The sequence below is a fragment of the Mus caroli genome, chromosome 15, assembly GCF_900094665.2.
Source record: "Mus caroli chromosome 15, CAROLI_EIJ_v1.1, whole genome shotgun sequence".
NCBI classification, from domain to species: Eukaryota; Metazoa; Chordata; class Mammalia; order Rodentia; family Muridae; genus Mus; species Mus caroli.
This window is the reverse complement of record NC_034584.1, coordinates 88063680-88084713: the sequence shown is the minus strand read 5'-3', so window position 1 is coordinate 88084713 and position 21034 is coordinate 88063680. Positions and strand designations below refer to the sequence as shown.

Below are 21034 nucleotides of genomic sequence, written 5' to 3'. Positions count from 1 at the left end.
GAGGAACGTTCCTGGCGTCACAGACACTGTGTGCGTCGTGTCAGCTGTCAGTAGCTGGAGAAAACCACCGCATTCAGGCTTCTATGTGATCCCCAGAGTCAGACATTAACATCTGTACATCAATGGCTTGACAGTTTCTAGGCAATCGATTAGTAATGACTTGATCACATCTATTTCTCTTAACATGTTTTCATTGTGTATTTTCATGTTTTTCTACACTATCTCTTTATATTATTATTGTGTGTCTTTATAAAAGAAATATGAACATGAATTTTTAAAAAGTCTGTGAATAGTATTAAATGTAACTTATTTTATGGAGGTTAGAAAATTTTCTATCATCAAATAATTTTTCAACCATTCAATTGTTAAGAAGTGTTAGAATATTTTTATGAGTGTTGAACATTTAGCTCAACCCCAGGAGGCTGGCCAGAGTACATGATGTATCTAAAATATGATTTTAATCATTTCTAAAAGTTGAAGGATTTCCTGGCAGAAATCCCTCAATGTAGCAAAGCCTAGATATGGGTGCTCTTGTAGTATCGTGGAAATTGGTTTAAAATCAAGTGTAGTGACCATTTTACAAATTTGTTTTAAAGGACACATCTAATTTCTTTAAACTCTTTGGAGTCAAATCTTTATATTTTACAAATACCTACCTTTGGAACTATAAGGTCTTTAACATTGAAAGATTTGGAAACCACTTAAACCATTTAAACAGATTATAAAATTTGGCTTCGAAGTTCTAAGGAAACTTGGTATAAAATTTGGCTTCGAAGTTCTAAGGAAACTTGGCAAAATCACGTAACACAAATATTTTCAAACATTTCAAAATGTTTGTGGGAGGCTTCCTAAAGCAACTGCTTTCTGCCACCAACTGCTCAGGTTTTTCCGTATTGAAAATGACAGGCATTAGGTAGCTCATCTGTAGTCCTTAACTTATTAGCAAATGTAGAACACAATTGTTTCTATAATGAACAATGTAGAACGCAATTGTTTCTATAATGAACCCAATTTCTCTTCGGGAGTGTAGACACAACAGCCCAAACCCTTCTTGTGCTAAAAGCCCAAGGAAGCACAAGAGCAGGGGACAGGACTTCATGGCATCTTCTCAGCACAGAGAAGGACCATGAGATTACACATGTGTCAGCCGAGGCGTTGTCAGTAAACAGGGGTGGGCCTCAGAATCTCACTGGATATACAAAGCATTGGGGACAGCGCTACCCACTTCTGCTGGGAAAACAGGTGTTATCATGGGTGCTGTGCATCATGTACACACATCGCCCAAACTGTAAAGGTTACATTTTTATTTTGGATTTTTTTTAAAAAAAGGAAGTAGAACTTCTTAAAACAGTATTTTGGTGTTGGAGAGCTGTCTCTTGACTTGAATTCGGATCCTCCGAACCCATGTAAATAAAGCTAGACACAGCAGTAAGTGCCTACAATGCCAGCACTCCAATGAGATGGGAGAAGGAAAAGGGCAATCCCTGAAGGTTTGCAAGCCAGCTAGCCCAGCACACACTGTGAACAAGAAGACACCTAGTGGGAGATGAGGACAGCCTATAGGCTGTTTCTGACCTTTACCGTGTGTGTGTGTGTGTGTGTGTGTGTGTCCACATTCACATAAAACCAGATGCACGCTTTATTGAACAAAAAGGTAGTATTTACTGCTCTTACAAAGGCTTTTGAATTTCTGAGTTATAATTTTCAACAGCTTTGCCTTAGACATTCAGATACTTGTATGATCAAGATGTTTAGTAACATCTGTAAATCCTTATCCCCTGGTGTCAACAAAGAAACTACTATTATCATTATTTCGGGCATTGTTTAAGACAGGCTGGCTGCAAACTTTCAATGCCGTGAGACTTCTGCCTCCCCTTCTCAAGATCTGGGATTACAGGCAGCTGTGTGGATGGCTGGTCAAAAATGAAATGGTCAGGCATCCGTGTATATGCCTGCGGATCCCTGCATAAGGAGGCTGACAAGTGAGACTGCAGTTCAAGGTCTAGATATAGCAAGATGCTGCCTCCACAAAACAATAAACACCTGAGGGACTAGGGGAGATGGCTCAGTACTTAGAACGCTGATTGCTATATCAGAGAATCCATGTTCAATTTCCAGCACCTACATGGTGGCTCATAACCATCTTTAAATCCAGCTCCAGAGAACCAAATGCTCTCTTCTGGCCTCCATAGGTACTGCATGTACATGGTGCACAGACCTATTAGGCAAAGACTAATAGACAAATAATTAATAAAAAACACTGGAAGTGTATGATTTGTTTTCATAGACACTGTTAGCTTATGAACTGCTTTCCTGAGCTGTCCCACACCTGATATTGCGCCAAAAGTAAGAATTTGCTTAATTTGTAATCAAATTAGCATACACTAATTTATTCTTAAATCTAGTCAGACCCATATATTCTTCTGTAATATAACCTTTAATTATTCAAACATAAAGCATAGGACTTGTGTGTATTTGTGTGATTACAATGTCACAGTTGATCTACAGAAGACCCTGGGAATTCTGCACAAGTTATTAGCTGAGCTGGAAAATGATCCTCTAGAAAACAGACTAGCTTTCTAGTCAGAACTTTTACTTCCTTGGATTTTTGTTGTTTTTGTAGTTGTGACCCCAAACCCCCAGTGGCTTGAGAAATAGTTATGAAGGGCATGGTGGATAGAAACTACCAGCAACCCATCAGCCAAAATGGACATTCAAGATGACTGACAGTTCATTTGTATTAGGTCTTATTAAGATTGTAGAACACTGAAAATGAAGATTGTGTCTTCAAAGGACCCATTGTCCATGGGAAATTAACATGGCTAACATATATAAGTAAAAGAAGGAAGAGAGGGAAGTAAAAAACTGGAGCATGTGAAGGGACATTTGCAGGAGCAGGCCTGGGTCTCAACATTGATGTGAGTGGAAAGGAGGCATTGGCCAGAGACCAACTGAACAAAAGCCACACAGAGAAAAGTTGGTCCATTTACTTGTTTGTGGTGACACCCAATTCGTGAGATTGCTCTGTGAGAGACAAGGAGCAGGCAGAAGGCTGGAATAGTGAGTTCATATCACACGAAGGACAGCCAAATGTAACAGATAGAAGAGATTTCTAAAATCTAAAATTCTGTAGATATGGGGAATATTGTTTTTTTTGGGGGGGGAATGGAAATGAGACTGTTGGTTTGGGAAAAATAATGAATAATTCTCATGAGTGAATTGAAAAAGGTGACACACTGTACGAGGGTGGTGACTTAGAGACCTTCAGGAACTTACCATGGATTTCTGCATAACTCACACAGCATGGTACTCAATGTGTAAGGAGAGAAGAGAGGCAGGCGAGGAGGGATGGAAGGACTGTTCTTTGTTAACACGTAGAGCTGCTACTGAAAACTAAGAGACACGCATATGCCAACATCTTGTCAAGAGCTTCGTCACCAGGAGAATAAAGCTATAATGGCTAACTCTAGGATAAAAGAAACTAGGATCTGAAGGGGAAATAAGTTGATCAATGAGGGGGGAAACCAATTTTAGAGGTGGTAATGTGCACAGTCCATTGGTAGCCCAGGCAATATTTTATAATCTTGACTTTACCAAGAGACACGTGAACTTTCATTTTCTAGGAATTTGGAGATGTGTTGTTACTCTTTAGCCTTCTGGAATATGGAAAGTCTGTTCTGACTCCTCTGCCTTGGAGTAAGCAGTATGCTAGCAGAAGACACAGATCTAAGCACTATTCATGGTTTACAGAATAACCGTTAAAAGCTAACATTTTTAAGATCTCACTTTCCTGGAGGGAAGGCAACATCTTACTGGAGTTTTGCAGACAGAATGAAGCCATACACAAGGGCTCACAGTAGTTCACAATGTTATGTTTTACATATTATCATTTGCAACCTTTCCTTCTGGAGATGGAAACCTACATCCTGTAGAAAAGGCCAGCTTCAGTACCAAAGGAACCTCAGACATGAGCCTCTGAACTGAGTGAAGTGATAGTATATGAGGGGAATTTATCTAGACTAAATTTGGTTCCTTTTGTCTCTTATGGAAATATAGCATTTATCAAATTCTCAATTCATCCAATATTTTCCAAACTAAACAAACCTGTACAGCCAGCACCCACCCCCAGGAATTCTCCTGTGTCTCCAAAGTCACTTTAAGGCCAACAGTTACCATTTGACTTACACCAGCTATAGCCAATCAGCTGGCCTGGTTTGTAACTTTAGATAAATGAAATTTAAATCACTTGTGAGAATCATGTTATTATATGTGCGCCGTGAACATGTTACACATAATCGAGCTGGAGAGATGGCTCAGCCATTAAAGGCTAGGCTCACAACCAAAAATATAATTTCAGTTTTCATAACAGTCTAGGATCTCCTCTGTGAACCCCCAGCTGTATGACCTTTATAAATAAGCAGGTAAATCCATATGGATACACTACAGATAACAAGCATTGGGGCTTTTATTATTTGTGGATTTAAATAATGGCGTATGGTCACTTCTCACAAATGTCATGGCGACATGGATATTAATATCTGTTGTCTATGTAGCCAAGACTTGAATGACAGGGTCTTGGCTTATGCATATATTCTGTCTTAATTAATGCTACCACTTTTCTATAGTGGTTTTGAAATTCCTAGAGCCCCCACATCCTTGTCAACACATGAAAGTGTCAGACTTCTAAATTTTAGTAATTCTACTTGTGTGGCATTCATTCGAATTTTAAATTTGCATTTTTCTCAATACCTTTACTGTGTTGTTGTGTCTGCTTTATGTGACACCTCCTTAGATGATGTGTCTTCTGAGGCCCTTGAGCTATCCTGAAATTGAACATTGGCCATCAGTTCTTTTGTTTTACCTTAATCATAGCACGCACTTTCATCTTGATTGGTAGCATCTCACTGGCTGTGTGTTGAAGATTGCCACCTTATTGTCTGGTCCTTTTGGTCCCAGCTCCAGCTTTTGAGGGAGGAGAAGGAGCTGCTCATAGTGGACAGGCAGGGGACTCTGAGGGGATTAGAATGGACACAGAACAGCAAAGCCTGGGGCAAGAAATATATTACTTTATCTTGCCGTTTTAATGGGGGGGGGAAGATAGCTATTTTTCATACCATGCTTTTTCAGAGATAGCAAATGTCTACCAAGTATTTGTCTGTTTACATAGCAATTACTTAATATGACACACAACAAGAGATGGAGATAAAGTACAACTGGATTAGGTTGTAGAACAATTTATATTGCAGTGGGTAAAAAATAGGAAGACAGAAGGAACACGTGATTGTCCCTGCACACATAGCCACATGTGCACAGATGGAAGAGTTCTGGGTGGTGGGGGTTGGGATACAAAGATTCCTTAAAGACTGAGGGAGGAAAAATAGACTTTTAGTCCTGACAGCTATTGCCAGATAATTAGCCTTTACATATGATCTAAATGCTAAACTACCATTCAACACAGAATTGTATTTTTGAAAAGCTAGAACCCATTCAAACTCAATAAAAGCTAACTAGAACCCACACAAATTCCTTAAAAGTGATCAATAAAGTTTAATTTGCAGGAAAATGGTGAAACTAACCTAAAATGTTAACTCTCACAGACTTGAGAGACTTAAATGTGACTATTAAATTATTTCTGAGAAAAATACTGGGTGGAATATTTACTAATACTCTGAATGATCTTTCAAACTTAAATAACCTTGTGCTTAAACACAGTAGCAAGTGGGCAGATTGCCGATTTGTTATAGCCATTATACTTATCAGGAAAGCATCTTCCTTCTAGCCTGTCATTCTTGTTAGGGAATAAGTATGTTTAGAAAAACTTGCTGGTTCTGTTAGAATATATTTAACCCATAACATACAACCTCAAATATAGTACATAAAATCAGTAGGCACCTGATGTTATTATTTGTAATTGGTGGATGTCATTACTGTAGTAGAAGAACTAAAAATGTGACAATTATATTGTGTAGACGATATTATGAAACTGGATATGCTTTCAAGAGACTGTAAGAGTCAAAGAAAAGATCATACCTCCTTCATTTTCAAAATGACTACTTATTTGCTAATTAAAGGGTTTCTCCAGGCTTTTCACCACACTTCTAGGAATTTCTCAGTATCCTGCATGTAGCCTTATTTAGGGTCCTGATCATTCCAGCACTATTTTATAAACATGGGCACTATCACCAAGGGTAGATTCTCATCTCCATTGATCTGCAGGGCCCTAGAAGTCAGTACAGCACAGATCAATTACATGGAGCTATCTTCCCTCTGCCGTTTTTTGCAGGGTTAACAATCGTTCGCCTCTCCATTCAGATAAAATAGATACAGTATTGAATGGTGTGTGTATTCTGTGTAAAGTTGACATAGTAAAATGTGTCTTTAAAAAGCTTAAAAGCTGTGTATGGCTGCACATACCTATAATCTCAGTATTCAGGATGTAGACTATATAAGATCCGGTCTTTAAAAGAACATGCTAAAACACCAAGCCTAATTTTCTTTTTACTAAAATAGAACATTCACAATAGTATATCTGGGCTGAAGGGATGTATGTACATATTCTGAGAAATTTAGTTGAAGTGTTTATGTTTCCTATGGACAGATGAAAGCTTTCCATTTTAAAGCTGTGGTAACTGAATACAGAAAATAGTATCTTATGAGTATGTTATGACTAATAGTGCTGATTCACAGATAAATATCCCTGAGCTCATGAGAACATGTTGAGTTATTCTTACTCTGATGAGCGAAGAGCTAGGCTGCACTCCCAATTTACAGGGCAGCATTCGTGGAAAGTGAGTTCATGGGGCTCTGCAGGGACAAGGGATCTCATTTCTCATTGGTGCTCATTCTATGTATATTCCAGCAAATTCTTCCTATATTATTCACGTTGACTTTGGGTTTTGAAAAAATCAAAAGGAGGAAAGAAATGGACAGATATAGAGAGGCTGGATGTGGCGACTCATGCCTTTAATGCTATCACAACAGATCCTAACAGAGATACAGTTATGTGCTGGATGCCAGTCTGGGCTACTGAGCAGGTCCCCCAACAACAACAACAACAACAACAACAACAACAACAACCACCTATGAAGTCAAACACTTTTAACTAAATCTTTTTTCAAACTGACTTTTATTTACAAAAGTATCTTTTGCAAAAATATATTCTTCTTTCTTTACCTCATGCCTACTTTGAAAATAATTTAGTGTATAACTAAAGCAATTTTTTCCCCAGTGTTTGGGTAAATGGTTTTCCTCAGGAGACTGACACAGTTATTTAGAGGCCCCTGGCATACTTACCTCCTATTCTGACTGTTGAACCCAGAAATGCTGTGTTCCAATTGTGTGGGCTCACAAACCAATATGAGAGTCTCTATCATCCTCAGAATTTGGAAAAGAAAAGAAAAGAAAGGAAGAAAGAACGGGAGGAAGGAAGGCAGGCAGGTAGGAATGAAAAAAGGAAGCAAGAAAGGAAGGAAGAAAGGAAGGTGGGAGCAGTTGGTTTACTGTGCATTTACACTAGTATGTCAAGCAAGGTAGGTGATTCCTTCACATGTAATACTGCAGCATGGCTACCCACCAGTGCAGTGGTGCTACCCACTAGTGCAGCATGGCTAGCCACCATTGCAGCATGGCTAGCCAGCAGTGCAAGCCCTGCAGCTTGTGTCATTTTATTAAGAGAAAACAGAGAACTGGTAAACCTGAAGCACTGGTAGTTACTTTACATACTGCTAAAACTCGACATCTGACTAAACTACTTAATAATGGGTGTGGCTTGGCTCTTGGTTCTAGAAGGACCAGTCTATCATGGCGGGAAAGGCAGACAGGCAGAGGGTCACCTTTCATTGGTAGCTGGGGAGTAGATTGCAGACAGGATGTGAGGCTGGGCTACAAACCCTTAACACCTATCCAAGTTACTCTCTTTATCTAGAAAGACTCCACTGCCCAAAGGTCCCAAGACTTTTCTGAATAGTCCCAGCAGTGGGGAACCAAGTATTCAAACACCTGAGCTTCTGGGGAACACTCCACATTCAAGCCACAATAAACATCTAGCCCTGGGTTGGCCAATAACTGACAGTGATTTCAAAACCTAAGTGCCTGATTCCCTATCCCATGTGTTTTTAGTATTCAATCCATCACTACCTGGTATTAGAAATTGAAAAAAAAAATCTTAAATTTAACAAAAATAATTCGTGCTTCGTGCTTATGTTCATTATTTAAAATAGGCTTGAATTCACTGACATATAAATTTAATCCCTAAAGCCCTTCTGTTGCCACTTTTGGTGCACGTGCTAAGTAGACATTAATTTGTACAGTGTCTGGCTTTTCTCTAAGCCTAGCTCCAACCTCTCCCTGCCCAGAACACTAATAAGCACCCATTCACGTCTCATCCAACAGCTCTCCGTGCACAGTCCTTTTGGGACCTTTACAATCCTGCCTAAAAGCAAACCTTTTGGCAGCTCTGTCGATTCCCAAAGCAGCTCACAAAGCGATTGTAGAAATGGGGTTGGTCAATCCTGCTACTTTGCTGGGCTTGGTTTTAAGAATGTTGTCAGTGTTATCCTTGTAATACCTTAAAAGTAAGTGTGTGTGCGTGTGTGTGTGTGTGTGTGTGTGTGTGTGTGTGTGGCAGGGGGTGAGGTGGGGGGAGGGGGAGTCTGCCCACACTGAACAGATTTCAGTTTCACCGTCCAGGAAGGCAGATGCTCATGGTTCTGGCTGTGGGCTCCCAGATAGCGTATGAGTGGGATCTTTATTACAGAGATTATCGTACCTTCTTGGAAAAACAGTCTCCTGGTTTGCTGTGGTTTATAAAGGCACCAGGAAAAAAAAAGCGAACTCACAGCAATACCACTGAAAGAATTATTAAAAATTTGGCACTATTTCCACTATTCTCATAATAGCCACAGTTTTTGTTGTCTTAAAATGAGTAAAGATCGAGGTCCCCGGATGAGTTTTAAACTCCAGACAGGAAATCTAGATCAGTCGCACTTGCAAACAGACATTACTAAGAAGTCTAAAATAATCCTTATCCTTTTATAGCAGAAACAACAAACAAAAATTCTCTTAGATAGAAAGAAAACGACAAGCTTTAGAATCATGGCAGAAGGGCCTGAGCACTTTTTGCTGCAAACAGTGCTTTCAGCTAAGCAAGAGGGCTCGGCCCTTTGACCCCAGTGTTTATGAGGCCGAGGCAGGTCGACTCTGTGATTTTAAGACCACCCTGATCGATATAGCAAGTTCCAAGCCAGCCAGGGCTACATAGTAAGACCCTGTCTTAATAATGAATGCTGCTGATGCTTGAATTTTGAATTAGAAATACATTTAGTGCTGCTTTGTAGCAAAACAGAGATGAGTTCAATAACACCTGTACTGGTGGATACCCCCTCCCACCCCCAGCCCCTCTCCCCCCCACCCCTTCTCCTCACCCCCACCCCCCTCTCCCCACCCCCACCCCCAGGCAGAAGAGACATCAACATAAACAACAGTCACCAGGAGGAGGAAAGCCCAGTTGGGGATTGGCCTGTGAGGACTTTTTTGGCTAGCTGGTGTGGGAGGGCCAGTCCTTTGTGGGTGGTGCCTTCTGTGGCAGGTGAACCTTATGTAAGATGGCGAGCCGCTCAGCAATTCCCCATGGTCTCTGCTCCAGCTCCTGGCTCCAGCTTCCTGCCTTGATTCTTCCAGTGACAGTCAGAACCTCCAGGGTTAGACTGGAGGGACAGTATCCTTCTTTACACGTTTGAAATGACTTCATCAGCTCCCACTGAAGAAAGTCGATTCAGTGTTTGAGACATGTCTTGACATGTTGCACTGGTTTTCCACCCTGCTTTTCTAATACTTGTGTGCACCAACTAGCACTGTGTGTTGAGTATTTCTACAAGAGACACTGAATAAATTAATCTAACTTTGCTTCACGTTTTATATTTGAAATTGGATAGAGTAGCGACCTTTGACCTTTGTAGAATTACTTAGTAATGCCAAGTATATGGCAGTAAGTTACCGTTAAGTATTATTCCTATTGAGTCAGACATTTGAATTATATATGCAACGACTCATAGTGCATTTCCCAAGTTAGAACTGTAAATCTATTATGTGTATATGAAGATGTATGTACATACAGCCAAAAATTAAATTTAGAGCATAAAAGAAATTTAAAAGTTATGATTGGCACAGCAACTTCAACAGAAGAAAATGTGCTGAGTATATTATTAGGTGGGATTTATTTTTTGCTCTTTGGTTTGGGAACCAAACACTTTGCAGATTAATCTGATTTTTAAAAATCTTAACTGTCTAAAGCTAAGAAATTTAAGTGATTAGGTGCAACGCAAGAGAATAACGTATTTTAGCAGTAAATATTTTTCATAACTAAATGTTGTCAAACTCAAGCTGCATAGTCAAAAAAGATACCTGTCACAGGAAAACTTCAAACTCCACTAAACTTTCAAACTGTCTGTGGCACCATTCCAGAAACGCTGTGAATGACAGCACCGCTGAATTAAGGGACAGCACCGTAGCAGGCCACGTCCCAGGAGATGGTCTTCACGTGCATATTGTGTCCATTTTCTTGTTCTCAACAGCTATCGTACCATGCTGTCCTAACCCCTTTCTTCTTTGACTTATAACAAAGACATTCAATTGTAGAAGCATTTGTCTGTTATAGTGGATGCTCTTCAGTGTAAAGCAGCTGCAAGGGGCTCAATCAAGTCTGAGACGAACTGTAGCAGACTTTCTCTGAGATAGGGAGGTATCTATCTCTGGATTCCTGGAGATTTACAAAACCATATTGCCAGGGCTTAGGTATAGTTTTGATTTTATTTAGAACACATTATGCTAGAATTCTGTTTTAAAAGTTACTTATTTACCTGCTATATTAGAATTCCTTAGGAGAGAAAGAGTTTGTGTTGTACTCCTTGGAATATTCTGTTTCTAGAGTCTTCTGACCTGGGCTCCTTCTCCTTTGTCTACTGAGGTCTTAGTTCATGTTTTGGTCTCTCATTTCATAAACACTGTTCCAAAAGGGAGTAAAACACAGCCACTAAAACATTATTTTGAAATTTTCTAGCAAAGTGACTATGATTGAAATATTCCGGTATCAAAATGTAAATCTACTTCACCAGAGGAGCATACCAAGCTTTACTTTTGAATAAAGAGTCAAATAAGGACAATAGATTTATGAAATAATAATTGAAAACTTCATTGACAGCTTGTGATTACCACTTAGCCAGGAGAGACGATCCAACCGAGTGCCTGGAATTTAATCTGATCTGCCCTGTCTGCTACAGTGTGGCGTCTCAAGAACAATTGGCTTGGCTTGTTGAAAACGATTTCTAGTTTGCAGTTAAGTAGGGATTCCAGGCTGAAAGGGTAAGAAAAATTTCCTGTGGCCTTAACTCTCCTGCAACAGAAAGGGTGTGTGAATCCTCCTACCACTTAGGGAGCTGCCTTTCTTCAGTTGTATGGACAGAGTACCTAACACCTAACACCTTCATAGGGAAATAAGCAATTGGAGCTGTATAGGAGTCATGTGTCCATGAGCATCGTCATCTTTTACATGTGGACCTTACTCTTACAAAAACAACAGGAGCTGATGGAACACTTAGAAGTGAAATAATTCTTTCATCTGATTATCTGATACTTTCTAAAAATTACTTTAAAAAGGAAAAGTCAGGGGACTGGGATGTAGCTCATTTGGTAGAGTGCTTGCCCGGCATACACGAAGCTCTGGGATCCGGCTTTAGCACTACCAAACACAGGAACAGAGGTATACACCCATAATCCTTGGAAGGAGTGGGGAGGAAAAGAGGAAGTCTCAGAAGTTCAAGGTCACCCTCTGCTACATAGAAAGTTTGAGAACAGTCTGGACGGATATAGGAGACTCTCTCGAAAACTAGTGAATACGTAAACTGAGAAATTCAAGAAAATTTGATAGACCGAGCAAAACTGAGTATTAGTACCTTTCGTAGTGTTGTTCTGAGGTGGTTTACGTAGGGACAGGAGCCTAGGGTCCATGCCTGTGAAGCAAGCACTCTTCCAACCGTGTTATCTTCCCAGCATCCAACAGTCTATTTTTGTATTGTTGGTACTGTGTTTCTTACTGTAGCCACTAATACACTCGGAATTACTTAACACATTAGGAACCTAAAGTAACCAACGCTCTGAGAAACGACAGGGAGGTTACATCGACTTGGGTTGGACTTTGTAGTAGCTTGAAGACCAAATGATCCAATAGTTTAGCCATTTACGAAATGGTTTTGGCAAGCATCCTTTTCTTTCCATAACATTTTTTGCAATGCTATTGCGAAGTGACGAGGTCTCCTTCTTGGTTTGCTTTTCTTTAACTGTCAGTGAGGAGGAGAGTGGAGAAGCTGGGTTGTGGCTGTTCAGAGGTAGTGCTAATGCTTATGAACTGGCCTGGAATGAATAAATAGATTTATTGGAGGTCAGCTTTAAAAATAGGTTATTGTCAAACTTACTTACCAAAAGGTATTTTAGAGAAGTGGTGGTGACATGTAATATATGGAATACACACACACATGCATATATATACATATATATTTAAATATATATGTGTGTGTGCCTGTATAGACATATATATGTGTATCTATGTATGTATATACATATATATGGTTATATATGTGTGTATGTATATGTGTGTATATGTATATATGTATGTGTATATATGTATATGTATACATATACATATGTATGCATGCATGAATTCTCTGTGTGTATGCATGTTTATGTGCATATGTGTATATATATGTGTGTATATGTATATACATATATACAAACACACACATATACATATATATGCATGCATACACATATACATTTACACACACAGAGAATTCATCCAGGAAGTTTTTAATTAAGAAAAAGAATTTACACGATGAAAAAAAATGTTTTTAATTTAAAAATCCTCAAAAGTTTTAATGTCGATGCCAGAGTCTGTCTCCCATCTGGTGTCCAATACCACTTGTTTAATATCATGTGTTGAATATTTGTTTTCTTTTTCATATACTTTTTACTTTTAGTAATAAATATTTAATCATTCCAGGTTTTGTACCAAGGCACAGGTGTTTCATTGTGATGTCTTCTTAATGCCAAACCCTGCTCTGACCACTCCCCTGCCCCACCCATCTCCCAGAGCTCCTTCAGCTCCAAGCCCTTTCTCTCCATCTGGTCCTTTTCTGTTTTCAGTTTCAGGTAATCGTGTCAGGTTCTTGTGGTTGTTTCAGGTGGGGCGAGCATGGGACACTTGTCCTTTTGTCCCTGTTTAATTTCACCCACAAGATCAGCTCTAGTTGCATGCATATTTTTAAAACTGCCAAGTCATGTTCCACTCAGTGCCTGACCACCTTAGGCACTGTGCACATGCAGAGGGCTTTGTTTATCCGCTCCTCAGCTGATGATCGCCTAGCTCACTCTATGACATGGCTGTGCAGGTCTCTCTTTTGTGTGGTGACTATTGCCTTCAGGTACACAGCCAGCACTGCTACAGCTGAGCCATGAAGTAATACCGGTTTTACTTTTCAGAGGGACTTCATACTGTTTTCATAATGATTATATTAACTTACATTCCATCAGTTATATATTAGCATTAATATTTACTCTTAGAGGAGTATAAATAAAATTTACATGGCAAATGTAGAAAAATAAATCCCAATTTAAAAAATAACTACATAAGCATTTGCATGTGGATGTGGGTCTAGTCGCAGAAAGGACGATCCTAAAGCAAATGAAATATGTGATTGTAATTTTTATAGTTCTAATTTTGATTTATCTTCTAATCTGCAGACCAGATCAAAATTTCCACAGATAACTAGCTACAGCATCTCCAAGGACTAAAATAAAATGATGGCTAATTTGTTGATGCCTGGCTTTGGGGTAGGCATCATGAACAAATGTCTGTTCACTCCAGACACAGCAGTAGCTGCACACTAATGAAGAGACTCCAGTAAACCCCAGAGTCATCAGCCAGTGACTCAAAGGCAGCTCCATCACTAACACAGTGACTACTTACTAAGACTGCATTCCCGCAGCTCCTTGCACAAGCTTCAGGCTGCTCTGCCAGTCTTCTGTCCCCAGGAATTGTTCATTGTGTACATAGCCTGGGAGACAGACTTTCTGACTCTTGTAACTTTTCCATCTCCCTGGTCTCAGTGTCTCATCCATCCCTGGGATGTGTGTGTGTGTGTGTGTGTGTGTGTGTGTGTGTGTGTGTGTGTGTGTGATTCAGTTCAGAGGAACTAAGCATGCAGCAGCATAGGAAAGCAACCAATGAATTTGGAATGTGCCATCTCAAACCAGTTAGGTGTCCCCAGTGGATTTGGTGCCATGTCAGAGGCGCATGAGGGAGTCATTGCACACTCTCTCTCCTGGCCTATGGTGTCCTGCAATTATCTCTTCCACTCTTTGTGACACATTGATAGGGAGCAAGTCATTCTGGGCTCTCTCTATTTTCCATGTTTCTCTTCAGTGTGTCTGTTCTTGGTTTGCTTTATTATTCGTAAGAGAATAAGAGGTAAAGAATAGACAGTTACGGGCATGCTGAGTGTAGCAAATGAGAACCAGGAGGCAAAGAAGGGATCCATAAAAGCCAACCAAAACCATGTCAAAGACACTCACAGACCACACACTCTGAGTCAAAGACACTTACAGATTAGCTGACGAGAAATGTCCGTTATTACAGAAAGAATAGGAAGCAATTTTTAGAAAGATGATATTCAGAAAGGTAGTGTTTACCCTCAGTTATTGATCTACAGACAGGGTTGAGAGCGCCATGGCTTTGGTGAGGAAGGAGTTTGTGTGTTCAGGCATCGTGACATGGGGTGGGCAGAGTCCTTTCTAGTGAACATCATTATACACTGTCTCATTCACTGACCTCTTTGTCCTTTACCCCACTCTATTGGCAGTCTTGGGAAACATCTCTGAGCCTGTTCTACATAAAATGTGTGCTGTTCTGTAGTACTCTCTGGTATTTTACTGATTCATATGTCTTCACAATTTCCATAGTATATAAATGTTCTTAGATTTATTTTGGCTTAATCATTTTTTAATCCCCTTTGCCCTTACATAGATGTCATTTTACTGATGTCACATAGAGAGGAAGGTCTGTACAGGGCAGGTTATATAGCAGAGCGTTAGAAGACAATAGGTGTGATGTCAGGCTGTTTTGTTGATACTAGCTAGCTTGCATACTAATTCTCCCAGAGTATGCTTCCCACTGTCAGAAAAGGATAAAGTTCTGGATGGAGAAGCCAAGGCTGCAGTGTGTGAGATCAAGACCACCTCCATTTCCTCATTGGATTTGTTTGGTAATTACGTTTCTAGAGCTAGTCAAAAATCTCTACAGTTAAGTCACTGATTTTTTTCTATCATGTGTACCCGAAATAACAATTTTATTCTATAATTCCATACAAGTAGTCTGTAATAAAAAAAGAGATTTTTCCTATTCTAGAGTTAATCTTATCATTATAGATTGAGTTTTCTTGGAATAGAAGCCCAGAGAGTCTCCATTTTATCGCTTAGTAGACTGTACACTTCCTTCAAATGTCCTGTTTTTAATAGACACCCCTGTTCACCTTGTTTGTAAGCATCATTGACCATGAAGACCCATAAAACACTTTTCTCTCTCTCTCTCTTGCTTCTGGAAACATGACTCTGAGACTAATGTATTAAACACCAAGGCCACACGTTTTGGCCTATCTCGTATCTTATTTAACCCATTTAATCTATTCTATGTCTTCCGCATGGTTAGTTACCTCTCCTCAGCTTCATGCGTCCAAGTCTGGGATGATTCTCCTTTATTTTGTTCTGAGTTCTGCCACCAGCTGGTTCACATCCGTCTCCTCCAAGGCAAATCGCCCAGGCCATTCACTATTTCCCAGAATCCTCTCTCTTCCGGCCAGTGTTCCGCTTCCTATTTCTACCTCAGCTCATTGGCCAGAGGATTCTTTATTGACAGGAGTTGCCTATGAGCAATTCTCTCTACAAATGAATGCTTATTCACTGTCGCTGCTTAGTGTCCTTGTGGTTATGAAACATCTGTGGCCACTAGACAAGGGGAAGGGAATTGAGACGGGAAAGAGGTTGACTGGAGAAGAGGGTGGTAGCTGTAACCAAAGTATATTGGAGACATGGAAGCCACTGTGGAAGTCATTGTCCTGTAAAGTAATATGCAAGCTTCGAAACAGTTTTAAGATGATCAATATAGGAGATAAAGGTGACTTTTAAGAAAAATATCAGTGAGAAGAATTCAAGAAAGGACTGTGTGTTATTAATAAAATTCCAAGGGAATAAAATGCCAATGCTTAAAAACGAGAGAGGGAAAAAAAATCAGATATTTCTGTTGCACCAGAGGAAACAATCTCTGTTTGGGGCTTTCCTATGAAACGGACTGCTTTGTGTAGTCTCCACAGCTCAGAATATAGTGTGTTTGGGGAGAAGGAGGAGAGTACCGTTTCACTATTGTTTACTGTGAGGCTGCCTCTGTCCAAGGAAAACAGAATTGTATGCATAGCATGCTTTCTTTAACTTTAGAGGAATCCCCACATGGCATTCATCAGCCGTGATCAAATGCTGCAGTGAGTCTTCCTTAGAACTTGGGGAAAACCGATCTGAACTAGTTCAGAGCTCCAGAGAGAACTGTTTGATTTTAAGGCCATCCAAAGCATAAATTACTTTGCGAATCTTTGGTTTGGTAGTTTTTTAAGCTTAAGGGTGTGTGTGTGTGTGTGTGTGTGTGTGTGTGTGTAGACAAATTAAGGGCCTCAAGGGAAGATTGGTTAGTCTAAGAAAGAAAATAATGAGCATTGTTTAACATTAAAAAGGGGGGGGGAATATTATTGTGGTCCAATTGTCACAATAATGAGGTTGGAGAGATGGCTCAGTAGTTCGGTGCCCTGGTTGCTCTTTCAATTTCCATGGCAGTTCACAGCCATCTATAACTCTAGTCTCAGGGCATTCAGTATCTACTTCATGTCTCTGCAGGCAACGCACACATGTGGTGAACAGACATATATTGAGACAAAACACCCGTAACATAAAATGAAGTGAAAAAAAAAATATGATGACAAGTTGTATAATACCAGGTTTGAAAAGAATCTTGATTAGACCTGGGTGTATCTTTCATAAACCAAAACAAGCCACAGGCAAAAAAGTGGCGCTGCCATTCCTAAGCAGATAAGAAATTTACCTGAAATTATGGTTACCGATTTTACTTTTGTAGAATAAAATTTTTTTCTTATAAAATATGTTTATGACATTGGTTTTCCCTTTAAAACATAGTTTGGATTAAGCTAACCAGGCCAGGATAACTCTAATTAATTAAAACAAGGTAGAAGAGAAAGAGTTGGAGAGGAATAGGAAACGGTTCTGTTTTCTGAAGAGGGACTTTCGGTTTACCACATATAAGTTTACATTCCACGCAGAGATAGCACTGCATTCTAAACTAAAAATCTCGATTTCAGTCTCTTTCCCCCGGTTGCAATTGTTTCATAAATTAATTGGTCGTTCTTGAAAATACCTGTAATATTCTGTAAGTTGGTTTTTAATTTCTTGAGATCTTTGCACTGTTAAAAGAACTTTAGGAATCCCCAAGAAGAGCTATATGTATGAATATACATGGTCAACACAGCAAACAAATATATGTTGTCTGTGAGCAAACAATGATTCTCTTGAGACTCCATCACATGGCTTTAATTTATATGTATGCACACTTGAGTACACATATACATGCAAAAACATGCATGCACATAGACACACGTACACAATCACATGCATGAACACATGGGTGTGAACACTTGAGGAGAGGCTAGGGAGAACGCTGGATGCTGCAAGGAGGAGCGACAGGCTTTTATGACACACACAGTTTATTATGTGAATGCTAGGATTTAAGTTCTCATCCTCATAATCAAACAGGAAGCACTCTTAATCGCTGAGTTATTCATCCAGCCTCTGTAATTTATGTATGTATATATAGTTATACATTTATACATATAATACATATGTGTGTACATGTGTATATATGCATATGCGTGTGTGTAATATACTATCTAATATTCTCACAATATACTACATATTTCTAAATGAATCCAATCTCAACTCATTTTTAAAAAGACTTTTGGCAGGGTAAGTTTGAGGAGAGGTCTGGTGAAAGGCTGGTGATGGAGAGACTCACCTCCCCCATCAGTGTAAATTAGAGTTGTCTGGGATTCATGTCTTCCGTGCTTGGCTTTCCCATGGTCTATCTATCACGCTCAAGTGATCAATGTCCTCACTGAGAACCCATGAAGAAGAAGGATCAAAGAGGAACCTAATAGTTTGTAAGAACCCCTTTGGCTATGGTCCACATAGGACTGTATTGGAGATTTCATATGCTTTCTCTTAGGTTGATCTCTATCAGGAGTTTGTAGGACTGGTGTTTTAACCTCTCTTTCCCAATGGGAGAAATTTATACAAAAGTACTAGTACTCCATGCCAAAGCCAACTTGCCTGCTGCATGGCACTGACCTCACACATGGAATTATATTCTTAAGCAATTTGTTGTCTATATTGGAAGGCTCCACAGAGATATGCCTGACACAGTGGTACAAAATACAGACACATAAGGACTTAAAACAAAACAAAAAAAAACCAAGACTATTAACTTACTATACTGAGTGACCATGAGGATTTTTGGTTTTGTTTTCACTGAGAAATATATATTTCGCTATAAAAATATGATAATACATATATACAAGGTGATGATTGTATATACCAACCTGAATACTGGTTTAGACATTATATACAGTTAGTTGAAGGTAGTCTTTAACCTTAGAAAATCTAAGTCTTTATGCATCAGAACTTATGCCTAGTACATTTTAGACAGAGAAGGAATTTTATATTGTCAGAACCAATTCAAAGTTCAGAGTTCAGAGCAAACTGGCAAATTTCAAATACTCATGAACTGCACATATCAGACCATGTGTAACAGGAATGTCAAAGCAATGGTGTTTTTGCTTGCTTCATTTTATAGTCCTTAAAGATAAGTTAATAAAAATACATTAAGTGTATTCCTCTATTTTTTTTTTATAGTGCTCAGCTTCCTGTGGTAAAGGTATAAAGTACCGGGAGGTTCTTTGTATTGATCAATTCCAAAGGAAATTAGAAGAAAAATATTGCAGTCATTTGCATAAACCTCGAACTCACAAAGCTTGCAGATCAGGACGATGCCCTTCTTGGAAGGCCAATAAATGGAAGGAGGTATGTGGCATTTTACAACCATCGCCTGCCATCTCTACCATCTATCTATCTATCTATCTATCTATCTATCTATCTATCTATCTATCTATCTATCCATCTATCCATCCATCTATCATCTATCATCTATCTGTCTATCTATCTATCTATCTATCTATCTATCTATCTATCCATCTATCCATCCATCTATCATCTATCTATCTATCTATCTATCTATCTATCTATCTATCTATCATCTCTAGATATCTATATTTACATTTTAATATCCCACGCTCAGTAGTTGTTTGTAGTAGTCTTGAAAGGTTTATTTCTTCAAGGTGTCTTTTGTTGTGGTATTTTCTGCACTGTACAGTGTTGTTGCCTTTGCTTTATTCTATTGGTAAAATAATTCAGTGACTTCATTTTTTGAGATTATAAATTCACAGAGACCAGGCTAATGATGAGAAGCTCAAGGGTTCTAATATCATCTAGTTTACTAAACAACACACTGTATCCACGGTAACGGCTTTGTTTGCATCTCAGAATCTTGGATTTGAGTTAAGACTGCATCCTGGAGAGACGACTAGTGAATTGCATGCAGAGTTGCAACTAGAGAGAGAACAAGTGTAGTGAGAGGTCAAGGTAGCTTTGGATGGTTAAGAAGACTTACTATGAAAGAGACTGGTAAACAAATAAGGTCCAGGCTGACATCTCACGTTTGAAAGAAAGGTGTTTGTATGGATGCTTTAGCCTATTCAAGGACAAGAACCCCCAACCTATGTAGTTTTTAATGGACAGTTGGCTTTTGAGTGGAACCTTTTGCTGAAGGAAAAACGTCTGGGGTCAGACACCATAGAACAGGCTTTGCAGAGGGTTGGGGTACTGGGAACTTGGTCGTGTTTAACTGGTCCCTAGAACTGGAAAGAGTAGAGAGAGATTCTTCTATTGTCTTTGTAAACTGTCCCTTAGGTTGGCCCTGATCAAGGGAGATAGGAAGTCACGAGGTTTCCCCTCTAGGCACAGTCATCCACGTGGATGGTACTCAGTATCATAGTTGGGAGCTGACACACTGAGCCATCTGTTCAATGTGGGGTTGAGAAGCAAAGCTGGATTCCAATACACAAATCCAAAAGACCTCTCCCCTCTAGTAGTGTGTCTGAGTGGGTGCTGAGTGCATTTTTCACGATTCAAGTATTTAATTTTCCCCTAAAGCCACACATCTGGAAAGAAGGCACAAATGGTCTTATAAATCAGTGTTTATCACTGTTTAGTAGCAGTCATTAACATGCACCACTAAGTACTTACATTGAAAACATTATCATATACCAGAGGAAATGCACTCCTTTGAAAGAAGGCATTTGAACAATCTGGCCGGCCAATTTTCCAATCAGTCTTTGTAATGGCGGCACCATGCAAGGTGGCACTAGAAATGAACTCATTTTATGGTAATTACATTAAAGCAGTGCTCTGATTCATGCAATTGGCACAAAGAGGCAAGCAGAGATTATCTCGTGCATCCCTCTGAAGTCACACATGTGTAGAACACATTACCAGATGTAGCGCAGGGACAGCCTGCAATGGCTGGCTTCGTGTCAGTACTTTTTATAGAATAAGTCAAACAGCAGGAGCCACACAAGTGGCTATTTGTTTCTGTCACAGACCTGGGGACTGTGTGGGTGAACAGAGTTAACGTCTATGACAAGGAAAGAAAAACCAATAATTGGAACAACATGATGAACTAACCAGTACCCCGGAGCTCTTGTCTCTAGCTGCATATGTATCGAAAGATGGCCTAGTCGGCCATCAATGGAAAGAGAGG

At 39.5% G+C, this 21034-nt stretch overlaps 1 protein-coding gene across 1 annotated transcript in view; it reads left to right on the top strand.

Annotated features, from left to right (window-relative positions):
- Adamts20 (ADAM metallopeptidase with thrombospondin type 1 motif 20) overlaps positions 1-21034 on the top strand; it is a 126083-nt gene that overhangs the window by 81852 nt on the left and 23197 nt on the right. The window contains exon 29 of the mRNA XM_021183238.1: positions 19072-19239. Coding sequence (XP_021038897.1) covers positions 19072-19239 — 168 coding nt within the window. The remainder of the gene's footprint in view (positions 1-19071; positions 19240-21034) is intronic.